This window comes from Synchiropus splendidus, chromosome 6, assembly GCF_027744825.2.
Source record: "Synchiropus splendidus isolate RoL2022-P1 chromosome 6, RoL_Sspl_1.0, whole genome shotgun sequence".
In the NCBI taxonomy this organism is placed as follows: domain Eukaryota; kingdom Metazoa; phylum Chordata; class Actinopteri; order Syngnathiformes; family Callionymidae; genus Synchiropus; species Synchiropus splendidus.
Window position 1 is genome coordinate 23,012,501 of NC_071339.1, and position 22,789 is coordinate 23,035,289.

General features: G+C 41.8%; 1 protein-coding gene across 5 annotated transcripts in view; it reads left to right on the forward strand.

The window, feature by feature from the left end:
* The window catches only part of im:7151449 (complement decay-accelerating factor, GPI-anchored), a 10,884-nt gene extending 2,327 nt beyond the window's left edge, over nt 1–8,557 (forward strand). For 3 of the 5 annotated variants that reach the window (XM_053868122.1, XM_053868121.1, XM_053868124.1), the window contains 13 exons: nt 113–342; nt 745–942; nt 2,067–2,166; nt 2,376–2,446; nt 3,915–4,097; nt 4,757–4,831; nt 4,919–4,993; nt 5,074–5,187; nt 5,530–5,727; nt 6,243–6,290; nt 6,354–6,402; nt 6,850–6,925; nt 8,166–8,557. In XM_053868122.1, coding sequence (XP_053724097.1) covers nt 261–342; nt 745–942; nt 2,067–2,166; nt 2,376–2,446; nt 3,915–4,097; nt 4,757–4,831; nt 4,919–4,993; nt 5,074–5,187; nt 5,530–5,727; nt 6,243–6,290; nt 6,354–6,402; nt 6,850–6,907 — 1,251 coding nt within the window. In that variant the 5' untranslated portion in view covers nt 113–260 and the 3' untranslated portion in view covers nt 6,908–6,925; nt 8,166–8,557. Of the gene's footprint in view, nt 343–744; nt 943–2,066; nt 2,167–2,375; nt 2,447–3,914; nt 4,098–4,756; nt 4,832–4,918; nt 4,994–5,073; nt 5,188–5,529; nt 5,728–6,242; nt 6,291–6,353; nt 6,403–6,849; nt 6,926–8,165 lie in introns of all 5 variants that reach the window. The other 2 variants (XM_053868126.1, XM_053868123.1) reach the window with 2 other exon arrangements.
* The last annotated feature ends 14,232 nt before the right edge of the window (nt 8,558–22,789 follow it).

The following is a 22,789-nucleotide window of genomic DNA, read 5'->3' on the forward strand; positions in this document are numbered from 1 at the left end:
ACCCGTTGTTGTTTCCGTAAAGTATTTTGTTATGTGAAAGAAAGCAGGCAACATATCAACCGTCCTCGTCGCCCATGCTTTTAATTTGACGGCCTTTTCTCCACTTCCGCAGCTCTTTACGGTTACCTTGACATTCGACGGCAGGCGTGTAGTAAGTGGGAGGACCTGAGTGGACCGACACCGAGACTGTCCCGCACCTAGTTCTGACAGTCTGTGTTGCCTGAGTGAGGAGAAAGAGTCTAGTTCTACTGGATCTGCTCATGGAGGCTGGTACAGCAAAGTTCCGACGCTGGAGCTTCACTCTGGCACTGCTCACGTGTGTCTTTGTCGCGGAGGTCGCAGGTCAGTGAGAAACCGAGCCCAATCTGTCCTGAGCGATAAAAGCGATAATGTTTATCTTAGTGTCAGCATGCCCATTACAGACGTCAGCGTGGATGTTGAAATTAGCATTGAGGGGAAAATGTTGAATTGAAAGTTTTAACAATTTCTGAAAATATTATTTTTGCTTTTTAATCTCGTCCCTAAAGTACCTGGTAGTGAGTGGACGCCTTCTGCACCAGAAGTGGTTATAATATAATATATAATAATAATATACAATGTTCTTTTTTCCATATATATATATATATATATATATATATATATATATATATATATATATATATATATATATATATATACTCGATAGCTACAATATCGTAATTTGGATTTTAATGCTTACATTTTTATTTTTTATTTTTTTTGCAGCTGACTGTCCGATGCCACAAGTGAATTTTCGGGACGACAAAGGACTGATCCTAACTGACGAAACTATTTTGATGTCGAGCTTCCCAGAGGGTGTGAAGATCACGCTGGAGTGTGCCCGCGGTCGTTTTCATGCCAATGGCTCTGCAACTGCGACCTGTGTGGACGGAAAATGGGCCGAACCAGATATGGTCTGCAAAAGTATGTTTATGCTTTCAGATTTAAATGAACTGTGAGCCAAATCTTCGATTTTAGCGTGAATTTGTTTTAATTCTGAGTCAAGCTCGAGGCCAGGGGGCCTGCAAAGTCAGTTATTTAATTGAAGCAGACCACTTCAATTAAATTAAATTGAATACTGAGTAAAAGCAACTTCATGTTCACATGCTTCCTCCATGAAGACAACAGCGTTCCTGTTATCGAACGTGCTGAGACCCTTAAAGCCAACAATCTGGAAATGTCCAAAAAAAACTTGATTCTGAAGTTAGAACGGTTGAATAGGTGAAAGCGGGCATCAGTGCCCTGACAAAAAAATAAAAACTGGTCGCAAAAGAGTAAAATTTATGAATTTTGACCACTAACACATTGTGAAGTTAGCCTTTGAAAATGAAATGACTTCCGGAGTTCATGTTGTAAAACTGGTTGCCAGGTGCAGAACGATTTTCAAAGTCAGGCTTTTTGCCTTTCTTTTACCTCTCAATGACATTGTTGGCCTTACAACCGCCTTTGTCATTCAACCAAACCGTTGTTTTTCTGCACTAGGGGAATGTTGTGAAAGATGTGACAGTGCATTACAAGAAGTGACCCTTGAGGATCTCCACATTTGATTTTATTCTTGACAACGTAACTTGATGTAAGCTAGCGCATGTTCTTCGCCTGAAGTTATACTCACTAAACCGCTTCAGTCTAGCATTTGTTTAGTTTTTCATTTTTTCATTTATGAATAGAAATAACTACCTCGGAATAATAACTAAACTTGGTTTATAAGGATGTAATGCTAGCGCATGTTCTTCGCCTGAAGTTATACTCACTCACCAAATCAAGTGAAGCTCAGCGGCCATATATATATATATATATATATATATATATATATATATATATATATATATATATATATATATATATATATATATATATATATATATATATATATATATATATATCACAGTATACGTATATATATATACATATATATATATATGTATATCACAGTGCTAATTGTGGATGCTAACCATCAGGCTTACGAGAGCTTTGCATTATTTGATAAAAAGTGCATTTACGAGCGGCGGGATAAATCCCTGGATTGAGTGTTTGCTCTTACGTCACAGAGAGGGACTGTGGTGTTCCCGAAACCATACCCAACATGAACTTCGACTTCAGCGAAGGGACTCTTTTTGGTGCTGCCATAAAAGCCACATGTAAGGAAGGGTGAGTCGGTCCAGTGTGCACCTTACTACTTTATTTTTATTGTTTCTACCGTAAAAGGTTTTTAGGCCCGCTGGTCTATTTCACCTTGAGACTTAAGAGCAAGTCATGACCAGATGCCTCGTAGTTTCACTTCACTTCTAACATTAGAACATGTTGTCTCCATCATACTTGTGTAAACTCGACTCCTCTTTTGTACTATCTTCCCACAGTTACCGCATTGAGGGAGTAAGCTACTTGGAGTGCTATAGTAAAGGGTGGAAAGGAAAAGCCAGCTGTCACCGTAAGTTTATATTTTTTCCCTCTAATATTAACCACATTGCTGAAGCTCTGAAATGTGTTCCACAAATCCATGACTTTGACTTCATTCTGAACACACAAGCTCCAAACCATATGCTGTAGAGGAACTAGTTTTCGGTGTTTCATAGATTTGAGGACCAAGTCACACTGGATTATAACACATATGTGATGGATCTCATTACACATAGTTGTACCAGAACACTCTTGTGTATCATATTACACGTCTGAAGAGCCAGTTGTTCTTCAAGAAAATGTTGTTTGAAGAGGAAATTACGCAGGACCAAGGACAGTGCTACGAGGTGCTTGAGTCATGACACTTTAGCCCTTTTCAATGTTTACAACCAACGGTAGTATAATAGGATTTATATAATTAGCCCCGTGCTGGGGAAAGCTCCCTCGTGTTCCAGACTGTTCTGACTTTTGGGGTGCATGTGGTCACCCTGATATTAAAAAACCTTATCCATTCTCGTATTAACATTTGTCTCTGGTCAGAAACATCCTCGCAGCAGTCAGTGCAAACGCACTAGTTCAAGGGCTGTTCATTGCTCCAGTGCGATCGGGGGGGGGAGGAAGTTTTCCATCCAAGTACAGAGTTGTTAAAAAAACATTTTCTATGTTCAGAACTTGATAAAACGATGTTCACTTGAAAACCGGTTTTTGCATCATGGCCAAACATGTTTGCACATGCCCAGTGCCACTGAGTGTAGCGTGAGGCTCATTTGCAGGGGAAGTTCCATCGAACTGAATCGCATTCACTCCTCATGTCTAGACAGATGAACGAGACGGTGAAAAGCTGCTTTCAAGACAATAAACTGGACTGTGGGCTCGGAACAGTGAGGCCCTTTACAAAAAAGGATAGAGTTGTCTCTACTTCTTGAGGTGGCTCCGGTCCTTCAACGTCTGCGGGACAATGCTGAGGATGTTTCATGAGTCGGTGGTGTCCAGTGCAATTCTGTTCGCTGTGGTTTGCTGGGGCAGCAGATTAACGGTGGTGGACATTAACAGACTCAACAAACTCATCCACAAAGATGGTGATGTGGTGGGGGTGAAACTTGACTCTTTGGAGACGGTTATGGAAAGTAGGATGCTCCTGAAAATAAGGAGCATCTTGGACAACACCCCCTCCATCAGCTCCTGGTCCAATACAGAAGCACATGGACCAACAGACTGAGACGACCCATCTCAAAGACTGAGCGCCACAGGAGGTCCTTTCTTCCTGTGGCAATGAAAACGTACAATTCATCTCTGAAAAAATTACAATGAAGGATTCTTCTTGAACTGCATTTTCTTGCACATTGTTCATTGTCTCTAAGCTCTTTAGTATAGCTTTTTTGCACTTTATAATATTATTTCTTTAATTTATTGTGATATGTTGTGTACAGACCATGTTACGAACACAATTTCCCTTGGGATTAATAAAGTTTTGTGGATTCTGATTCTTGTTTCTGCAGCCGTGACCTGTGCTCTACCAGTTGAAGTGACCAACGGTACCTTCAACTGGGCGTCTTCAGAGAAACCAAAGTATGGAGACGTCGTTGAATACTCCTGCGACTATGGATATACGTTGGTTGGGCTTGCAAACTTGAGGTGTACTGAAACTGGAAAGTATGACGCTGAACCTCCAAAATGTGAAGGTAAGACCCTGGTGCGTTTGGTTGGGTTAGAGCTTTGAGCTCGTGATTTTTCATTCTACTTGAACCAGCTGCAGCTGATCAAGGCACTGGGCCTCACAGGGAGTGGGTGGAGTTTGGGCAGGTAACTTTGGGGTTCATGAGAGGACAGGGAAGAATTTGACTTTCTGGTGGAAGCTTAGTACAAGACAAGACAGAAGTCCAAATGCAAAACAGAAAGTTGTCATGCGCAAAGCCCCGAAGGCAGATTTCAAGCTAAGATTATTGATTTCTCAATACCTCTTTGGGAATTGTCAGCAAAGTACGACATGATCCGACCATTTAAAATGTGCCTTAGTCAACATGTGGTTGGCTCCTCAGTTGAAGTGGCAATGTTTCAGATGCTGTAGTCTTGGAGTCAGAATGAATAATCACAGTGCTCTAATAATGTTCCGGCTCATACAAGGATATTTATAGTTTCCAAATGTTATGGTGTGATCTGTTGCCTAGGTGACTGATTCTAGTCTTTTCTAACACTTTTCCCATCACTCCACACCCAGCTTGCTCAACAGTCCATATGAATGATCGCACTAACATTTGATTTGCCAGTGAACTAACAATTGCTTGCCGTCGACCAGCAACTCAATCCCATCATTAAGACACGACATTGTATTTTTTGTCAGACCTTAGAGTTGCAACCACAAACTCTGAAGATCGACTCACATCCCAAACCGTACAGACAACTCCAGTAATGCAAGGTATTAACAGAGAAGTCACTCCCACAGACGTTTCTGAGTCATAGCACACGAGACCTAGATGTGGTGTGTGATGCTCCATGTTCACAGAAACGACAGCCACTGCTGCTCCCACAACAGCTGACAGAGATAAATCACTCACCTCACCAGCAACCCCCAGAGAAGGTACATGAATGATGGAATGAGCATGAGATTCTGCATGTTGCGCTCTCTGATGCCGGTGTGACTGCTCCTTGGTGTTTCAGACTTAACCACCGTCAAAAGTCATTGTCCCATGTTTAAAGGTAACAGAGGAACAGTGGTGCCAAATCAGGTCGCAGCTACCCCTGACCCTTCGGCAGCCTTGAATATATTTGGAGGTATTTTACCCAAACTGTTTTTTCCATTTCATTATTGGACCAAAAGCATCGTAATATAAACACCGTAAATAGCACAATTATTGTCTTGAAATCATCATTCAGACGCCATACTCCTACCTTTCCCTGCCATGCCCAACCATATCACGCCCTATTGTACTGGACCATGCAGTGGTTCTCATTTGATCTGGTTTGGGACCCCCAACAACCCTTAAATGAAATGGTGGAACCCTAATTTGAAATTTATCAAATTCAACAGATTGTCATCACTTTCATTATAAATGAATCACATATCGTAATTTGGATTTTAATGCTTACATTTTTATTTTACTTTTTTTTTTGCAGCTGACTGTCCGATGCCACAAGTGAATTTTCGGGACGACAAAGGACTGATCCTAACTGACGGAACTATTTTGATGTCGAGCTTCCCGGAGGGTGTGAAGATCACGCTGGAGTGTGCCCGCGGTCGTTTTCATGCCAGTGGCTCTGCAACCGTGACCTGTGAGGACGGAAAGTGGGCCGAACCAGATATGGTCTGCAAAAGTATGTTTATGCTTTCAGATTTAAATGAACTCATTGTCTGTTCCAGAAAAAGCCTGTTGACGCCGTGAAAGTGTTGTCGCAGCACACCAGTGAATTCAGATAGCTGACTAAGCTTTGTTGCTATTGTTTCACATGATTATTTTTAAACCATTATTAAGATGATATCCAAAGACAAGGCTGAATTACATAAAAAAACATAAAACACAATCAATAAATAAAACTTTAAAACAAATATTTATACCGTGTATATTTTTTTTCACGTTTTTTATCCTTGTGAGTTTTATATGGTAAGAAAATGAGGGGCAGGAAATCATGTACTATCAAAATAAAAGCTATATGATTTTATCAAAATGATTTCATAAAAAATTGGGGAAATTAATCGGAATATGGAATATATGTCACACTTAGTTTTAAAATGCCTTTTATGACTAAAGCATTGCTTTTTATCAGTTAAAACATTGTTCTGTATAGAATTAGTGCCATCATTTTGTTTAATAAGATCATTTTCTCAACAGGATCGCTCCCTGTGATCATCACTGGCGCCGTCGTGGTTCTCCTCATTGGTAAAAGCTTTGTTTCTACCTTATTATTCACATATGGTGATACTGAGGTGTGTGTCTTCACAGGACTTGCAGCGGGGATCGTTTTATACAGGTTTCTTCTGAGGAGAAAAGGGTGAGTCATCTTTACTCATCTGCGCTCACCAGCACCATTTAGCATTTGCATAGAATCTAGACTATCTATCTCAGGCAATCATGAGCACACTACATCTGCTTTGCTCTCACTGGCTGTGTTTACAGACTGTTGAGAGGTATTTGACACCATCAGATGCCAACAGGAAATCCTTTAATAAAAGTTGCGTGAGAGGAGGCATTCAATCTAAAACATGAAGTGCCCTCTCACCCAGAGGGAACCACATTAGTTCAAGACAGTTAAGTTAATACGTGCTGACACCTTTTCATATTCCACATTTTAGTCAGTCTTGAAATTACACATCAAATACCTGATTGTCTCTCTCTATCAATGTCTAAATAAACTCAGAATGATAAATGCAGTAAGTGTAAGAACCATAAGAGGCATGCAATGATTCTGACACCGATTCCTCATTTCATGATGCTGTAGCTCATATGACACCAGAGAAGACCTGAAGCCGGAGTTATTAAGTGTCCAAAATCTTTAGATTGCCCTCCTCAACCAGGTAAAAGTCACTGTTACTCATGGTGAGCTGTTTTAACATTTATCAAAAGATACCCAGTCTGTATCGACTGGGTTTTCGAGTGTTATTTTGATTCCTCACAAACCTCCACTTTTTCACCATTCAAGCTTATTTATAGGAGCTCAGAAATTTCTTTTTCGGGTGTAGATGGATTGAAGTTCTGAATTTACATTCATCCAAATAGTCTTGATTTATGTCTGGCATGACTCCATGGTAACTGTAGCTAGAACATTAATGGATCAAGGGTTGGATGCGCAATCCAGGTTGGGTTTGAGACCCTCCCCCAGGTGGACGATCAGGATGGTAGATGGCCTTCAGTCATGAGATGAATGGCGAAGCTCCAAAATAGCAAACCATCTGAACTCTCAACTGTGGTCACAAACTTTGGATGGTGACTGTAGGAAAGAGATCACAGAAGCTCAGACATCCAGGAGAGGCTCAACATCGAGCCAGTCAGTTAAGATGACTCCTTTCGAGTCACCCTGCTGATGATGAGCTGTGCAGTAATCGCAAAAGCAAACTATGGCAGTTTGCGATTGTCTCTATTTCTGCCTGCTTCATATTATAAATAGATTGCCCCAGTATTTTGCAAACATGACGGTTCTACTGTGGGTGCTTTTATACTGCCAAGAAATCCGATAGTTGCCCCCCTTGGCTTGTGCCTTGGTGATCTAGTGAAAGTAAAGTCGATTGCAGGGGTGTTTGATACAGGTCTGATTCCCAGGTCAACCGATCATACTACACTAATCTCCAAGTTGACCTACTTATCGTGGTAATGTCACCGTCATATAAAAGTGGCTTTAATGGACCTGGCAAGGATTCAGTGCTCTCAGAGAAGTGGCGGGAAAGGGAAGTCTAGGGAGGACTGCTGCCCTGTGACCCGACTTTGGATAAGTGGAAGAAAAATGAGTGAAGGAACAAGAATCACAGATTTGTTCAGTTTGTCAAACCACCCCCTGCTCGTACTGAAGTATCACAACTACTGGCTTCCGTCGACAGTTATGACTTGATTAAATCATGAAGAACCACATGAGACATTCAGTCAAGTGGACCAAACTTCAAACCTTGATAAACCACAAACAAATTCACTGCATTCCCAATACAGACAAATGTTAAAACAGCTTACCATAGTGTGACGCTGCTGTCTTACTACCCTCATCTCATTATTGCCGCTTGTAAAGGGAAGTCATTTAAACTCCATGGTTGTCTCTCTTGTCAACAGAGGTTCCTTCCCAGTGTGTTAAGCTCCAGAAAGGATGTCAGTCAATGCAATTTTTTTTCAATGAGAGCAACAGATGGAATGTATTTTTGCACTTTGGATGGCGGAAGAAACAGTCTGCTGATTGACACATGGACGATGGACACACACTGATACTGATGGAAAGCACTTTTTTTTAATGACACTAGTTTTGTTTTCTCATGTTTTTGTATCAAGTGAGTATTTAATTCTACTGAGGACTTACATTATTTATTGTATGAACTGGAAGCTGTGGGATTTTTTTTTAACCGTTTTTTACATGTCATGCAAATGCAAGGGTACAATGGGGCTAGCTCAGTCTTCAGACGGGCGATGCTGACTGATAGAGACACAATAAACTGTATTATTCAGCCTCAGACATTCTCAGAGTCTTTGTCTCTGAGTCAAGAGCGTTCATTCATGTGGGCAGTCGGTGGCTGCTGAATAAATGAAGCCATTTCAAAAGGTAAAGACTGGGTTTGACTATGAACTTGATGTGAAGTGTTGGAGACCAGGTGTGACAATTTCATGAGTGAATAGATGCTGCTGTATTGGCTATGAATGGAGAAAATGAAATGAACACATACTTAATCATATTAGAGATGAAGGGTTGAGTCTTTATCACAGCAAGACATCAGTGGAGGAACAAAGCTGTTAATAACATGCAGTTACAATGAGCCCCTTTGTTTGAGTGAGGGCTGGACTGTGGCATCAAAGGAGCCGAGTTCCTGGCTCTAACAAGATCGCTTTGCAGCTCTTATTTACTGTTGTAGCCAGTCTTTTATGGCAACACAAGCTCAAGGCCAAACATGAGTTTAATTTGGGAACTAGAGCTCAAACTAAGCATAAGCAGGTACTACAAATCTACTGTACATTCTTCTTTTCCTTTCGGCTTCTCCCTTCAGGGGTGGCCACAGCGGATCATCCTCCTCCATCTCACCCTGCTTCCTCTGCTTCCTCTTCTGTCAAACCTACAAACCTCATGTCCTCCTTCCTTCACCACATCCATAAATCTCCTCTTTGGCCTTCCTCTCCACCTTCTGCCTGGCAGTTCCAACCTCAACATCTTCCTGCCAATGTACTGGCTATCTCTCCTCTGTACATGTCCAAACCATCTCCATCTAGCTTCTCTGACTTTGTTTCCTGAACACCTGACATGTGCTGTGCCTCTGATATACTGGTTCCTGAGCCTATCCATCCTGCTCACTCCTAGAGAGAACCTCAGCATCTTCATCTCTGCTACCTCCAGCTCTGCCTCCTGTCTCTTCCTCAGTGCTACTGTTTCCAAACCATACAACATTGTTGGCCTGACCACCCTTTTGGACACTTTCCCTTTCATCCTTGCCGACACCCTTTTGTCACATATCACACCTGACTCTTTTCTCCAATTATTCCATCCTGCCTGCACCCGCTTCTTCACCTCTTTCTCACACTCTCCATCGCCCTGGACAGTTGAGCCTAAGTACTTAAAATCCTCTACCTTTTTTATCTCTACATCCTGTAACTTCACCTGTCCACTTGGGTCCCTCTCATTCACACACATGTATTCTGTCTTACTGCGGCTAACCTTCATTCCTCTCCTTTCTAAGGCAAACCTCCACCTCTCTAGCTTAACTTCCACTTGCTCCGTGCTATCACCACAGATCACAATGTCATCTGCAAACATCATCGTCCAAGGGGTTTCTTGTCTAACCTCATCTGTCAACTGTCCATCACCAGGGCAAACAAGAAGGGGCTCAGAGCTGAGCCTTGGTGCAGTCCCACCTCCACCTTGAACTCCTCTGTGACACCTGCAGCACACCTCATCACCGTCTTACATCTGGCATACATGTCCTGCACCACTTGAACATACTTCTCTGCCACTCCAGACTTCCTCATACAACACCACAATTTCTCCTGATCCACAAAGACACAATGGAGCTCCTTCTGGCCTTCTCTGTGCTTCTCCATGAACATCCTCAAAGCAAACACTGCATCTGTGGTGCTCTTTTTCGGCATGAAGTCAAATTGTTGCTCACATATGCTAACTTCTGCCCTTAGTCTATTTTCCACTACTCTTTCCCACAACTTCATCGTATGGCTCATCAACTTTATCCCTCAATAGTTGCCACAACACTGGACATCTCCCTTGTTCTTGAAGATGGGCACCAGCACCCTTCTCCTCCATTCCTCAGGGATCTTGTCACTCTCAAAGACCTTGTTAAATGTTCTGGTCAAAAAGTCTACGTCCACCACTTCCACTCTTCATCCTCTTCAATGCCCCTCTCACTTCAGCCTTACTCACCTTTGCCACGTCCTGATCTACGATGGTCACTCCTTCTACTCTTTGTTCTCTCTCATTTTCCTCATTCATCAGCTCTTCAAAGTACTCCATCCATCTCAGCAACACACTTCTGTTATCAGTCAAAACATTTCCCTCTCTATCCTTGATCACCCTAACCTGCTGCACGTCCTTCCCATCTCTATCTCTGCCTTGCAATCTTGTACAAATCTCTCTCAGCCTCCTTACTGTCCAACCTCGCATACAAGTCCTTGTATGACCTGTGTTTGGCCATTGACACCACTACCTTTGTATTTTGCTGGGCCTCCCTATACTCCTGCCTACTCTCTTCTGTTCTCTCAACATACCACTTAACCTTAACGCTAACCTCTTCCTTTGTACGCACTCCTGCACTTCTTCGTTCCTCCACCAAGTCTCCTTATCCACTTTTCTTCCAGATGACACACCAAGAACTCTTCTACCTCTCTCCCTGATCACCTCAGCTGTAGTTGTCCAGTCATCTAGAAGCCCTTCTTGGCCACCCAAAGTCTGGTTCAATCCCTCCCTGAAGGCAACACAAGACTCTTCCTCCTTCAGGTTCCACCACTTTTTCTTCTTCTCTGCCTTTGCCCTCTTAACCTTCCTCTCCACCATGGTCATCCTGCACACCACCATCATATGTTGTCTGGCCACACTCTCATCCACTACTACTTTACACTCACTGATCTCCTTCAAGTGACACCGTCTACACAAAATATAATCCAGCTGTGTGCTTCCTTTTTGCAAAGTCTACAACCATCTGATCTTCAGTGTTCCTATCCTGGATACCAATCCCATCACTTCCTCGTCACCTCTGTTTCCTGCATCAACATGTCCATTGAAGTCTGCCCCAATGACCACTCTCTCACCTCTGGGAATACTCTCCTGCAGTTCATCTAATTCACTCCAGAAGGGCTCCTCCTCCTCAAGGTCACACCCCACCTGTGGGGCATAAGCACTAACTACATAGAAGATGACTCCTTCAATTTCTAACTTGACGTCGTCACTCTGTCTCATACTTGTTTCACTTCTAGAACATTCCTGGCAAACTCCTCCTTCAAGATGACTCCCACTCCCACTTCCTCTTCCAATCTACACCATGATAAAACAGTTGAAACCCTGCTCCTAAGCCTCTAGCCATGCTACCATTCCACTTGGTCTCCTGAACACGTAGAATATCCACCTTCCTCCTCTGCATCATGTCAGCCAACTCTCTCGCTTTCCCTGTCATAGTTCCCACATTGTCAGAGTCCCCACTCTCAAACCTATTCTCTTGTCTTTCCTCTTCTCCCGCTGTCTATTGGCACGCCTCCCCCTCTCCTTGTCTGTCTTCGACCTACAGTAGTCCAATTTCCATCAGCACCCTGCTGGTTAACAGCACTGATTGGCGGTCGTTGTTGACCCGGGCCTCGACCGATCAGGTATGACATACATTTGCTTGATCCACATCTTTAGTTTGGCAAGTTTTTCCGTCAGATGCCCTTCCTGCAACAACCCTCTGCATTTATCCAGGCTTGGGACCAGCATAAGAAGGAAAGTGGCTTGCACCCCTCACGGCTGCATTACAAATATACTGTACATACTTGTCGTAATAAATATTTGTGAACTACTTAAACTGATTGTTAAGTAGCAACCAAATTCTTTCTAGCTTTGTGTGTCTTCTTGTGATTGGGAAACCTTATCGCCTGTCACCCCAAGTATCTGGGATAGACTCCTGCGCCCTTCCAACATATGTCCCATTTAATTCTTGGGTGACATTTGTGTTATATCTAACAGCTTATTGTGCATCAAAGTATCATTCTTGGGGTTTTTTTTCCCTCCAAGGATGATATACTCGATCAAACACGACATTCCCACAAAACAGCTGACATTGAAATCCATATATATGTCAAGCCCACACAAATCTCACAATCAACTAGGAGAGATACCAGATCAGGGGATACCAGATCCACAATTCTAACTAACTAACTAACACTATATTCACTTCTGCAGGTGTTTTCCATTTAGAAAAAATGAATACAGGATAGAAAGCAATCCAAGACTAAGCAAAGCATATACAGGAAAAGCAAAGTTTGAACCACATTGTATTCCCAGACCATTTTCAAATGTCCAATATCATCCAATTCCCCACCCTCCAGAAACTGTGGAACCAGTTCCCAAATAAGATTCTGTGATCTTTGTTGACCAGGCTCTAGTTTAGCATTTTCAACCAACAGGGCCACATAAACGGCACATAACATGGCAAGGCCATGACTAGATAATACATTCAATTCACTTATCAGTCGTTGTGCTGCGTTACTTGAGCAACAAAAAGAACCTTCAGCATCATCTGTGACTGAATCTAGTCGGCCCAAACTAAGTCAAGCACGAAGAACATGCTTTGATGTGGGTTTAAGTGTTTTTCATGTCCTCACCACACTTATTATTCTCTGAAAGGGAATAAACAAAACTGTCAGTTATCTGCTCTGTGGTCACCAAATGTCAGCGGTAACGGAGCAGCTGCCTTCTCTGTAATGCAGTTCAACTTGTTTATGTTTGTTTATTGAAAGGTCACGGCGGCCCTCAAGTGCAACACTCACCGTGGCTTAAATTGCTGTTCAATAATTAACGTTTTCCTTTGCCTGAGGTGTTAGTGTTTCTTGTGTTTAACAACTTGTAGTATTTTCATGGTGACTATCATTGAGTGAGTCATTTTTCAGTTATTTTTATTTGTTGTTTGTTATCGTCTTCGTCGGATATAGCTGTTCTTGGAAGTCACTATTCACTGAGATGTCCACTGTCTTGTTGATGTACTTCACAGTCTGTTGGTGGGCTTTTTAAATCAACAAAAACACTGAACACAATTGAAAGATTGAAATCATAAGAACGCACTCATGTTCATCTGCTTATTGATATAATCGTGCCATAAGACAGAGAGCCAGGGGGACACCCTGTAAAGGTCTCTGGACCATCACAGCTCACAAACTAGCACACACGTCTGCTTCATAACCACTCTACCACATTTAACCTTCCCTACAATTATTTAGAACACTTTCAGTAGTTACTGTGTCAACAAATATGTTCATTTTATATCGATGTTTGTTCCATTATTGACAATAATTTGTTGTTGTTTACGTTACTTGAGTGAAACAGAACTAGTTGGGAATTTAAAGTGACAGATTAGCTTTATTGCCGAATGAGAAAGGCCATCACCTTCTGTACAGACCCGAATGTTTAAACATGAAGGCTGTAAAATAGATTTTAGTTCCCCTGTCAGGGACTGCCCCGCCCCCACAACACACAAACGGCCCTCTGTCCCTACTATCATATTTTACTATTAGATAACAATGTGTTTTCTGTGTGTGTGAGTCAAGGACAGTGTGTTTTGAAGGGCCCTCTCTGTGGAGGATGCTGACAGGATGTGAAGTGAGAAAAATCTGTGACGGCAGGAAACTAATGTGTCATCCCTCTTTCCTCAAGTTTCCACAGACTTGTATCTTTGCACCCTGTCACGGCTTTTTCCATCGCAAACATCACTGTCAAGGCCGAATCTCAGTCAAGAGGTGTACATATCCGTACAATCGTGGCAGGAATTGACATCGCCTCAATTTGATCTGACCTTAAAATGACCTCAGTTGAAGGTCATTTTAGCATCCCCAAACTCTTCTCCTTGTGTAGACCAGCAGTTGAAATTTGATCTCCTCCGCTGTGGGACCAATTTATGCATAGCTTGCAGATAATTTACTGAAACACTGTATGAGTTTATCTGGTATAATGACCTTGAATATATTACACTTGACTGTGTGGGGTTAGTCATTTTTCATTCAGTATCAACTGTTCATGATTTTATAACATCCATATTCTTATAAGATCATTTGGTCCTTCCTGTCACACGGCTCAGAAATGAGAGGAGACTCAATTGCAGGAAGTAAGAGAGGCGAGGCGGTTAACAGAAGAACACAGCATTTAATAACACATAATAGTATGTGTTGTTAATAATGTAATAACACAAACGGGACGCAGCCCAAAGTCCATAACAATAACTAAAGGAGTCTCCAATGGAGAATAAATGACGATCGAGGTCGAGAATTGTCCAAAGTCCAAACAAAGAGTTCACAAGGAAGATCGGGCACGAGGAGGAACAGGAACTAGAAAATGAGAAATCAAAGTCAGGATAAAACTTACAAAAATACTCAGGCGCAAGGCAGTCCAGGAGGAAAAATAGAGACCAAATAATGAAATGTTCACGATCTGGCGCTGCCCTGTCATCCAGCTACTCCTTAAGAATCTGTAGGAAATCAGGGGAAATGAGGTGCAGCTGTCACTCGTGCCTGATCTGTCAGGACACAAAGCACACACAGGGAAGTGTCCATACAAAATAAAAGCACAACAGGATGGGACATGACACTTCCAATCAGGTCCAGTCTAAAATGGGTTGTACGGGCTGGATTTGGCCCTCAGGCCTTCAGTTTAACATGTGGCGCTTGTGATAGACGGATGTTGCCATTCATGTTTGGTGGACAAAGGGACGAGGAAATTAATCGAAGAAGCTCGAGAACGGCAACAGTATATAAAAACTCTAAATTATGTTTTTAATAGAATTGTTAGTATTAAGTCAGCCATTGCTCCATGTTGATCTTTTGGCCTTTTTATTGTCATTTATATAGATATTTTTGCTTGTCATGAAAACAAAAACTTCTTTGCCTTAAAAATCGAGATATTTTATGTTCTAGTTAACATTGCAGTCGAACACTCAGGACAGTGAAATCCAAATGTGACTCTTTGTTAGTGAGCTAGATACAAGCAGGGGGAAACCCATCCATGAGGTCTTTGGGTTTCCCTTTTTCCAGCCGCGAGATGAGTGATGTGAGGGGAATCACTCACCACAGAGGGAAACGCACATGGAAAACAGAAAAAGGCGTTCCAGCTTCACACATCTGCTTTAACTTAAGCGGTAGATTGGCACTAAATACTGAGCTGAGGCTGATATGATTCACTCGCAAAATGTGGCAGTTGCGGCGATGCTGGTTTCTGCAGATGTTGGGACTATATATGGCCACAGCGAAAAATAAGAGGCACTTACCAGTCATAGGCTTTCAACATCTCACAGACTCTTGAGTTGTTCTCACACAGAAAGCAGATCCTCAAGTTAAAGACAATGTAGACTCCTCAGTTCCCATTGAACTGCAGAGCGGAAACAGATGTTTGGTGTGAGTGCTGAAGTGGATTTGATGCTCATCACAGCAATGTCTTTTCAGCTTTTTGACATGCTGCAGCATCAGCTTTAATTTGTCACTTTTACTCATTTCCAGCAGCACAGGGAAGTCGTGGCTGTGCTTGTAGCAAACCAGGGTCCTGGACTGCCAACCTTTCCAGGGTGTCCCTCACATCTAACTGAAAATGCCCAAGCAGGTTCTACTGAATTGCGTGGTGATGGTGGTGCACCTGAAGTTGCTTTTTGTTGCTACTTTCTTTTTTTTTTTTCACCTGCTAACTCATTGAGAAGACACATGATGAGACACATAACGTCTCAGCCTCAGTCAAAAGTCTTACTGGAGGCCCGTAGTTCAGACTGATTAGGCAGATCTGCAGTTATCCTAAATTATTATTATTATTATTAATCATAATAATGTTGACTAAATTCACAGCCTTTGCTTGGTGTTACTAAATCATCACATTTTTTCTGTGCTCACTCTGCCATGTTTTCCAATAAAAACACAAATGATTGAGCATCTTGGGTCAGGAAGTTGTAAACCTGAAAATCCAATCTAAAATATGTATTTAAATTTAAAATGAAATGCAGCTTTTGAGCAGCAAAGAGTCCAATACAACAACATCTCTGCCATAATGAATTTTTCCTGGGCCTGCCTGCTACAGGACACGCCAAATCACTGCCTCCTTGGAAACAGGCGAGTCTCGACAGATCCGGGTGGAACTGACAACCGACCGCTTATGAATCACATTAACTGGAGGCACTCCCAGTGACTCACACTGAAATAAACATACGTCACCAATGGTGTTGGCTGTCATGGCGATGTAAAGGGAAGCTCTGACTGTATTTCCCTGCGTGGTGCCGGCAGAGACAGAAATGAAATGGATGGTCATGATTAATGCAACATGTGAGTGTTTGTAAGAGTCACGGGTAGAGAGCTGTGCTGGTACCACTCATGAGCTCTTCCTCGCTGATAAATCTGCCCATCTCCAAGCAGGAAAAAGTGAGTTTTAGGTTTCATCTGAGGAGACATGATGGGGTTTTGGTCACAGTAAACTCATTGTTGTTTCTGTCCTCTTTCACACTAGTCACATGACAACCAGAGTTTGATAACTGATAGCAGTCTCCATAAATTCCCAAATGTTTCCTTGCAGACGCCACCACCCTTAAATACATGTGTCAAGAAACAGTAGGGCGTGTTGTTGTTGTCTTTTCCAGCCCAGTCTGGTGGTGAGGTCAGGACAGCAGACCTTTTTTAGTGATATACAACAGCCCCGCATTGCCCAACTTAATACCCAGACACTCCACCCTATGTCGATCTGGCAAGTGCTACTTCAACAGAACATGATTGACTGACAGATAGTAGTTACCAAAAAGCAGGTTGAAGGTCATGGGTTTTGATTCCAGCTGTGAGTTTGGGGCAATTATTGTCTATTCAGTTTGCAGCCTACATGTGCTCCCCATGTCAGGCTCAGGTTCCTCTAGAGACTCTAGTTCCCTCCCATAGTCGGACTCATTCGGATGTTGAACAGTGAAAGGCGACGAAGCAGTGTCTCCATTTTCAGAGCAAGAGCGCCCCCAGTTGAGCAGCTGAGAATGAGGGCCCTGCTTCATGAAGCCTCATTGGCTGCCACTATCTGTCTGTCTGTGTCTAGATGGACTGGTTAACTATCCAGGGCCTCCTCCGCCTCTCACCCCATTGGGGTTTCAGTTGCCCACTGCAGAAACTTTGTATTGTTTGCGTCATGCTGGGTCACGTGTCTCTAGTTCAGCAGCTTCCCTACGAGGTACGAGGGTATAGTTGCTGCCCAATAGTTATCAATCATCCAGTAGAAGTTCTAGCCATTCAGACTCTCTGGCAAAACAGCTTGAGAGCTGCACATCACAAAACGTGGAAAGACACAATTTCTTCAGTCATAACCAGTCTGGACATCCGTGCTCATCATCCTCAAGATGTGCGCGTGAATGAATTATTGATACTCATGGACTGGTTCCAAAAGCAGGCTGATGAGCTGATAGGGTCTGACTGGAGCAGGATTGCTGCTGACCCCAATTTACGGCGGCGCTGTTAGCAACAGGCAGCTGTGGACTTCATGATTAAATTATACTTTATAATTTCATTTGAAAAGCAAAGCAGCAGAACAAAGCCTCATATATTATTATTACTATTTTATATCGTGGGGCATTTTAAGCTCTCAGATGTGTTGGCTGTAACATGAAGGAAGGGAAGGAGGTCGGCACCACAAGGAGCAAGTTTTTGGACCAGGTCAGGGGTCAGCAAGGAGTAACCAAGTCATTCTTTTCATTAATGTCATAAAACAACACAGTGATTTCAAGACAAATATATGCTCTTTATTTGTTATAGAATAAATACATAACTTCAATTAATGAATAAAAACAGGTCCAGATCCACAGTTGAGCGTTTTGTTTAGAATCCTGTTTATAGGAACATGCCTGTGGTATAACTGAAGCTCACTGGCGCCATCTTCTGGCAATATTCGGTGACTACACGTTGCAGTGGCGATCGTCGAGATCCTCTCCGCATTGTAACCGATTTCAAATGGTGCTAGACATGATGGAAACTCTGAACACCAGAGGAAAACGGTCAGCCTTGGTGAGAGACAGGTCACGTGGTTTTACCATGCAGAGGTGGACAAGAGGGCTGCTGTTGTCACAAACTTTTATTAGTACTGAACTGAGACACGTCACTCACTTCTCATTTCTCACCAAATGAAGTGATGAATTCTCAAGCAGTCTTACTGTTGGGTGATGAAACAGTAATATTCTAAAATACAACTTCAAAAACCTCTCTTGGTCTTTGCTCTGTGGCCCGTCTGTTCCTGCTGAAGGACACCGATTTCAAATGGTGCTAGATTTTATTTTACACTCTAAGACACCATCTGAAACCGGTTCCCTCAGGAGGACGAGAAGAAGAACCGTGCATTTTGCAGCTGTGATGGCACCTGCAAGACAGAAAGTGAAGAGGCTGTTTCAAGATATGCATGATGTGAGCACAACACAACACAACACGATATTGTCAATGATATTATCAATGTCACTTTTGCATTATAGCGCATCCTCATTCCAGCCAATCATTAATAAATGACATAGTAAATAAATGTTTACATCTACATCATAAAAAAAATCCCCGTAACCATTTATATTAGAAATAATTTGACGAATACTCTTGTATACTATTTTATACATTAATTTATGAAACACTGTGGCAGTTAAAACATATTTGAAGATGTAAATTTAAAGATAAACATATAGAAAGAGGATTTTTAACGACATTCTTTTTATTCTTGGATATGAATGTGTTCTATCCATCCATCCATCCGACCAACAGGAAGTTTAATTAACATGTGAATATTCAGCGAGAAAGAGGCGCAACAATCCAAACTCAACTCGCTTCCTTAAGCATCATTGTTGAAAATATTGGTGACATTCAGTCAGTTATACACATACACATACACACACATACACGACGTTAGCCAAGCACAGGTAAAATGAAAACGTAATGGTGGCGTGTCTGTGACAACTGAATGAAGACAAAGATAGTTTTATCTACATTGACGCGGACATATTTTAAAAAAACAGAACTGATTAATATAAATATAATTCATTTTACTTGTTTGAATTTTGATGTTGGGTTGGGATATCAAATTCAAAGAGATTTAATAGCGTATTATATACTGGGCCTGTTGTGAGGGGCCATTAATTCAAATGACCCGAGAAATTAATATGGTGTAAAACACAGAAAAAAAAAATGAGTTGGGTTATGAAATGCTCAATTTAACTTAAGATCTTCATTGCAAAAAAAATAGATATGTTAAAATTATGTTTCTAAATATTAAATATCAGTGCAATACGAGTGAGCAAGTGAGATACACTAGAAGTGACTTCACAAAATAATACTTCATATATTTCAAAGGTCAGTTAAAGCCATTAATCACAACGGAACTAACAGAATGTAGTTCATGCATGAAATGGTACAGAAAGTAAAGGGGGGGGAAAGGGAAGACAAGTAAGTCCCAAGACCTTCAAATGGAAATAATAACTAATAATGAATGGAAATTGCAGTTACAAACATTTCTAGATGATTGATTTCATAGTTGATAGTTTCACTTGGACATCATGAGGGCCATGTGGGCCCCGGGTCGCACTTTTCCCAGGTCGTCTTTAGAGGCTATATCCTCAATTGGAATGAAATAAGAGACCTTTATGGACACAAATCACAGTGAGGAATGACTACAATCTAGCTCAGCATCGGTTTAAAAAAGTTCTATAAGTTCTGTAAACTTTAATTTGTGTGAAATTGAAATCACCATAGCGTCACTGATGCAACATCTGAATTAGAACTGAGGGAATAACTCATCAATTAAGCTTGACCCAAGTTTATTTAGACAAATCCAGCAGAATGTTTTCCAAGACTCCAAGCGGAGATTATATCAGTGTTTTGATTCTGACTCCACCCATGAACATTTCCAAAGGACAAAGGACATGAACTCCTCTCATCTCTTGTTGTGGGCCAGCAAAATGGAGTTAGTAAGAAGAGCATGTGTGTCACGACTTCCTAAACTTAGAGATGCGTTTTAAGCCACATGCCTGTTTTAAATCGTCATGAACTTTCTATTTAGTAATGGTTCAATGTGGCCTCTTCATCCAGAGTAGGGTCTGCCATGTCAAGACCTACCAGCTGGATGAACCCTGAAGACCAATGAAGAGAGACCTACCCTGTCAAAGCTTTTGTTATTGTCCAGTATCTGGACGTAGAAGTGCTAGCTCGACTCTCAAGTCTTCCATAAAGATAAGAGATTGTCGAACTACTTTCAAAACTGATGCTGTCTATCAAGTCATGATGCCAATTTCTTGATCTCAGGTTTAACAACAATGTGGAGGAGAAACAAAAAGTTATTGAACATTCAGTTCTAATCAGTACAGGATCCCGACGATTAAAAATAGGTCACTTATTGCGAGATACTGATGCTTTTAGACAAATTTAATAAGTGAACCAAACCTGATTGTTAATCCATTCATACTGCTCGAGAGAGAGTGACTAAAAGGAAAAATAGCTACTGGCATAGTGATGCGCAGCTACGCCACTTATATTGAAGTGAGTTGCAGGGCCAATCCCAGTGCAGAATGTCTTTTAGGAGGGCACATGCTCATCTGTGAGGCACAAGGCTTGCTTCTTCAGAATGCTACTTTCTGTTGCATACTTTGTGTAATTACTTCAAAATGTACCTAAGCCCACTGTATCCAGCTATTTAGACAGTATCTTACTGCTACAAACTGTTGCTCTTTGTTTCATTACTTTCACGAGTCACGAAACTGTCAGCTATCAGTGTAATTTAAGGTGGGGAGCGATTGGAAATGTTTGCTTCATTGAGTACACCAGCGCTATTATTGCAGCTGTCTGACGGTGTCATGCTATTGGCGTTACAAATTATTAACTCAGAAGTAAATCATTTTGAAAACATCATTGATGATTCCAGACGATCGCCGGCTTGAAACCTTCACAGCAGACCGTGGCACGAGCTTGCTCTTCATGACAGAGGCTGACCAGGATCATTCCTCAGATTTCGGAGAGAAAAGGTCATAGCGGATCTATGAGGGTGATGTCCTGCCAAAAATAAAGTTTAATTGAAAAGAGACCGCGCTCTGGTCCTTTGTTATGTGTCGGGAGCAGGTATTGTAAAATAAACTGATGAATGTGTGTGTGCGTGTGTGTGGTGTAGGTGGTTAATCCTCTTACAGATTAGAGGTCCTAATTTACCAGGAGTGAGTGGGGTCGACCTCATCCAGGTAATGTGTTTTTAAATCACTGTGAAACATTTGTCCGACTAATAAATATCACCTCTTAAGTCCAAATTTGAATTTACTGACACCTTTGAATTTCAAAAGTAGCAGATGGAATGTTTCACCGTTTTATCTACCATCACTTTTTAGGCTCGGGCGGTCACTCTGGGAAGCTCGGATGTTAGGCCGTCCCAAAAACAGTCCAGGTACAGGTACAAGTGAGCTTTTTCAGTAAAGGATACCTTGTAACCGAAAGAAACACCTTTCTGTTTGAGTGACTTTCTCTCACGGCGCTTGCGAACAAACGCTATCTGTTAATACATCATCAACCGGTGAGGCCGCTGTTGCAGCAGCTTTAATTTAAGCGCTGTCATCTCTGGGCTCGGCTCCAACTCCCTCTTTTCTATAATCTCTCTATAGGTGGCATGACTTCTGAAATGGGCCGGCTTGTGTACAGTGAGATCTGCAGGTTCATTTGGGCTTAGTTACCACTGGAACAACACTTCTGTCGAGCCTAAAAAAGCACCCAGCACTCTTTCTTTTTTCACCTCTTCAGTGATGTGCAAATGAAATCTACTTGGGAGCGAGAGTCAGTCGGATCAGTGAAATGATCCGGCTAATTAATATATTCATTATGTAAAATGTTGACAGAGTTCAAGAGTTTAATCTTATGAAGCTTAACTTACTAGTATCAAGCTGCATAGTAAAAACACAGTAGGTTGCGTTGACTCATCACAGATTCATGAGAGTCGTAAAAGCACAGAAGCATATGACTCAGGTGAGAAGCCTCTGAAGTGCTTTTGGTATTTCCTCTTTACATGAGTGTCAAAGACTGACAGATTCTCTGAGCCTTGCTTTCTCTCTAACAAACCACAGCAACTCACTCAGATGTATGGGACTCAACAATTCCATGAGTCTTCATCGATTTTTTTTCTGTCGTTGTTTCTCATTAATATGTGCAAGACTCATTGATTCAATGAGTCCTATTACTTTCTGTCATGCAGCTCGAGCTATATGGACTCACTCATATATGTGGGACTCAGCAAGTACAAGCACTCGACTTCCTTTTCCCCACAACTGCACTCAGAGAGACTCCATCAGACATGTGAGACAAACTTGCTTTTCGACTCAAGACAACAGGAATGACTCTGAAATATGTGGCAAAGGTCTCTCAACTCGAGTCAGTTGGACTAACTCAGATGTGCGTGTTGGTAGGTGAGTCTATATTCAAACCTCAGCAATCCTGAACACTTATATTGGCACATATATGCAAAGCCTTCAGAACAATTACTCAGTGAAATAGCAAATATCACGTTT